At 35.9% G+C, this 5,079-nt stretch overlaps 1 protein-coding gene across 1 annotated transcript in view; it reads right to left on the minus strand.

The window, feature by feature from the left end:
* The window catches only part of LOC111084144, a gene marked incomplete at both ends in the record, with an annotated part of 5,745 nt that extends 1,164 nt beyond the window's left edge, over positions 1-4,581 (minus strand). Inside the window, 3 exons of the mRNA XM_022380925.1 lie at positions 1,361-1,630; positions 3,428-3,612; positions 4,413-4,581. Of these exons, the coding sequence (XP_022236633.1) occupies positions 1,361-1,630; positions 3,428-3,612; positions 4,413-4,581 (624 nt within the window). The remainder of the gene's footprint in view (positions 1-1,360; positions 1,631-3,427; positions 3,613-4,412) is intronic.
* Between the last annotated feature and the right edge of the window lie 498 nt (positions 4,582-5,079).

Here is a 5,079-nt window from a genome sequence, read left to right on the forward strand (position 1 = left end):
TGTAATAATGGGTTATCAGAACGTGAAGCTATTGTAATATCAGTTATCAGAACGTGAAGCTATTGTAATATCAGTTATCAGAACGTGAAGTTATTGTAATATGTGTCATCAGAACGTGAAGCTATTGTAATATGTTCATCAGAACGTGAAGCTATTGTAATATGGGTTATCAGAACGTGAAGCTATTGTAATATGAGTTATCAGAACGTGAAGTTATTGTAATATGGGTTATCAGAACGTGAAGTTATTGTAATATTGATCATTAGAATATTTTAAATCAAATAGTTTGCGATAAAAATGTAATTGATGCCTACGTTCGGAATAGTTTTAAAATCATTGAAACGTGTAGAAAAGGAATAATATTTAGTTACATCCTTATGAATCATTGTTGTGACGACAGATGTTCATTAATTTTCATCAGCTCAGCTAAACCAATGGTAGGTGTTCATTAATTTTCACCAGCACAGCTAAACCAATGGTAGGTGTTCATTAATTTTTCCCCAGCTCAGCTAAACCAATGGTAGGTGTTCATTACAGTTGCATCAGCTCAGCTAAACCAATGACAGCTGTTAATTAATGTTGCTTCAGCTCAATTAAACCAATGACAGCTGTTAATTTATGTTGCGTCAGCTCAATTAAACCAATGACAGGTGTTCATTAATGTTGCGTCAGCTCAATTAAACCAATGAGAGGTGTTCATTACTTATGAATCAGCTCAGCTAAGCCAATGAGAGGTGTCCACTGTTGCTTAGGTTCGTTTTACATAACGGGTAACTTTAATATTTCTTGGGTTTATGATAGGGTGAGGCATGGTTAGTGTGCCAGACTGTGGATCCGAGGGTCCATTGTTCTCGTCTCTTGTCGCAAAATCGCGCTTTGCCCTTTGGGGCCACGGGTGCGTTATAAGAGTGACATTATTCGATTACAGTAGCTCAAGAACTGGCGATGAATGATGTTGACTAGTTGCCTGCTCTCTAGTCTGTCAGTTTAAAATTAGCATGGCTAGCGCAGACAAGGAAAGAACAGTTTAAGATGTGATTACTAACTTCTGTCCAACTGTAAAGATGCAACAAAAAATGGGTTAATAAACTTGTGCTTAATATCCCATGAAATGTATATTGTTTTAGTGTTTATGTTCCTTCATACCCTTCTCTTAAACTTAATGTAACAACACACTCAACTTTCTGAGGGGTTATCAATATGTGATAGATACACGTCTGTGGATCATTATATTCTTCTTTATATCTATGTTTAGTACAACGAGACGCGTTTAGTGGTCAACCGTTAAAAGTAGAGGACATATTTAATCATCTACTGTCTATTAATGTTGAAAATAACGCTACAATATTCCTCAACTTACTCCAAAAAGCAAAATGCTCCACGTCAGTTCCTTCTGGATCTTCCCAATCCTTGCACGTGACAAAAAACCTGTCTATCAAAGCTTTTCCATCAGTATTATCCACTTGGCAGGTGCCGCCCTCTGGTGGTTTATTGATATGAAGAAACAAGTCTGCTATACCCGCATATCCATCCTCGTTCGTGACTGTTAGCTTGGCTATGAAATCTCCATACGTCGGGTAGTAGATTTTAAAGAAATCGTCGCTGAGGGCCATTTTCTGCTCATTCACACCTAACATAAGGACAACAAAGAATAACATGGTGGACTCGGTCTTTAGATCCACTCCAATTACAAGGCTTAACACTGTGTATGAGAATACGTTATGTACGTTATAAATTTAGATTCAAATTTAACAATACACTTGAAAACATCATTTTCAGAACAAACAACTATAGGTAGTTTCCATAGTTACACACACACACACACATATATATTATACATTACCCATTACGATGTTTCCATAGTTACACACATATATATATTATACATTACCCATTACGATGATGTTTCCCAGATCAACCAGCGTCTACGTAACAATATGTACCAGATACTGACACCTTTATTCGTTGATGTTGCTGTGTTGACTAACGTGATAAATGTGCTACAGAGACAAGATGTTGCTGTGTTGACTAATGTGATAAACTTGCTACAGAGACAAGATGTTGCTGTGTTCATTAACGTGATAAATGTGCTACAGGGAAAAGATGTTGCTGTGTTGACTAACATGATAAATGTGCTACAGAGACAAGATGTTGCTGTGTTGACTAACGTGATAAACTTGCTACAGAGACAAGATATTGCTGTGTTCATTAACGTGATAAAGTTGTTAGATAACGTGAGGATTGTCACATTAAAGGAGTTGTTTCCGGAATAAAATATCCCATTGTAAAAGCTGACGCGTTAACAATCAAATATTAACACTCAGCAAAGATGGCATTAGTGTGACTTCTGATTTTGAGGGGTGGAAGGTGGGATGATGGGCTCTTATTAATATATTAGCACTCTTATTTTTGAATCCGAACTATTTTGGAAGAACTTCTCTGTCGTATACTAGAACATTTTATCCAAATGTACAAACTTATTGCGAACTTATATTTTATTTGTGTTTGAAAAGTCATTCTTTGAGGTTTTTGTTCACGATCTTGTCTCTGTAGCAAGTTTATCACGTTAATGAACACAACAACATCTTGTCTCTGTAGCAAGTTTATCACGTTAATGAACACAGCAACATCTTGTCTCTGTAGCAAGTTTATCACAGCAACATCTTGTCTCTGTAGCAAGTTTATCACGTTAGAAACAAGATGTTGCTGTGAGTTGCTAGCATCAACAGGATCATCCACGAGATCAAGTGTCTCAAGACAATATGTACGACATCTTTAGGATAATGATGGAACTTTGTGGTGACATAGGTGAGATAGGAGATATCAAGGATATTCTTGTGGATTAAAGATGACTGAAAGTGTATGTCAAGTATATCCTTGTGGATAAAGATCACTCAAGTGTATATCCAGAATATCTTTGTGGTTTCAAGATGACTGAAAGTATATCAAGGATATCTTTGTAGATCAAAGGTGACTCAAGTGTATATCCAGGATATCCTTGAGGTTCAGAGATGACTGAAGGTGTTGTGGTGGTTGGAATGTTTCTTGACCTACTCTTTACGTGTGTACTGTTTACTTTAGGTGCGATATTCCAAATTTTATTGCTTACGCCCAATCATTACCTTGGGGCAAGACTTGTTTTCCATCCACGACGTACCCACCTACTTAGGGTCAAAGGTCGTTCCACTTACATATAATACATTTATTATAGACGACTGAATACCACAACGTGACCTTTAGTTAACCCGAATCACACTACATAACATTTTCTAACGAATCAGCTTTTTCTTTAAGTTTGTATTTGTTGTTAACGGCACAGCTGTTATTGCACGTTTCATATTATCGTTCATTTCTGATTGTAATCACTTTATTTGCTATACTGATCAGTCCTTAGCTTGAGTAAATATGATAAAATGTATTTCCTTACCCACTATGTATTCTCTAGCCTCAGGTAAATGAGTTTCAGTTGAGTTATTGACCCCATACATTTCCCACTCGAACACCAGAGCTCCATCACAGTCTTCACTACAAAGTCCTACCAGGCCTACACGTACTGGGTTAATCTTCTGACCAATTGGCTCGAACGGATAGCAAAGAGTCGGAGTTTGACATCTGTAGTTAGGTGTTTAATTATAAAAATTGGTAAAAAAAGGAAAATAAAGATTAACAGAGATATCGAGGAAGAATTACAACTTGATGGAAAGTTTCTGAAAAAACATGAAATGCAAATTTATAATGAGATTTTCATCAACCATAGTTAAGTTCAGGTGTAAACTCTTACAGTTAAACTCTCCTCAACCATAACTAACTTCAGGTGTAAACTCTTACAGTTAGACTCTTCTTAACCATAACTAACTTCAGGTGTAAACTATTACATTTAGACTCTCCTCATCTATAGCTAACTTCAGGTGTAAACTCTTACAGTTAGACTCTTCTTAACCATAACTAACTTCAGGTGTAAACTATTACATTTAGACTCTCCTCAACCATAACTAACTTCAGTGTAAACTCTTACAGTTAGACTCTTCTTAACCATAGAGTTTACACCTGAAGTTAGCTATGGTTGAGGAGAGTCTAACTGTAAGAGTTTACACCTGAAGTTAGCTTACAGTTAGACTCTCCTCGGCTATAACTAACCTTAAATCAATATAAAAGTATCTTAAAGATATTTTCTGTGAGAAACAATCTACCGAATTAACATAACACTTTTTATTTTCTCACTTTGTGTGTTATAATTCACTTCGTATGGTCAGTTCAATTTGTGTTCTGTATTTTTCTTTACAGTCCATATGAAGGCAGTAAACTTGTTAAAATTGGTTACAATAACCGATATTCGTTAAAATAATAGTTTAATCCTCCATATCTGTTGGTTTAACTTATAACTTAGATTAAAGTACAAGATAGAATCACACCTCACACTGACAGCAGGAGGCGTAGTACTCAATAACACAACTTGTATTGCACCCCAAGATGGCCGTCTGTCTGGTTTTTCTATCTTTGCAACAATTTCATAGATGGCGTTAGGAACTCGGAATACTGTCGTTTTCCACTCAAACGACCCACCTACGACATCGATACGTCCTGAGGAAACAGTTGGGACAATTTAAAGTTAATAAAAGAAGCCTAACGAAGTAGTTATAATATGAAGTTTACAAGCTGACGAAGGGTGACTATAACTGATTACACGAAACATAAACTATTAGTATTAGGCCTATTATAATTTAAAATATTACGTTCTTTATCTGGTCCCTTGGGACTAATTCTAGTGCCTCTTGTCAAGCATAATTAATTCTCATCTGAAACCTTTTTTTTTATCAAAACACTTCCCATGATGCCTCAAATAAACAATACTATTCTAAGGCTTTCACTCGTGTCTTTAAGTTGGAAGGACTAATTCCCCTTATTAGTGGGATATATTCATATCAAACTATGATATTCATCCCAACCCACACGTTTTGAATAATATTAGTGGGAATATATTCATATCAAGCTATGATATTCATCCCAACCCACACGTTTTGAATAATATTAGTGGGAATATATTCATATCAAACTATGATACACGTCCATCAAAACCCA

This window comes from Limulus polyphemus, unplaced genomic scaffold (genome assembly GCF_000517525.1).
Source record: "Limulus polyphemus unplaced genomic scaffold, Limulus_polyphemus-2.1.2 Scaffold14059, whole genome shotgun sequence".
Classification (NCBI taxonomy): Eukaryota; Metazoa; Arthropoda; class Merostomata; order Xiphosura; family Limulidae; genus Limulus; species Limulus polyphemus.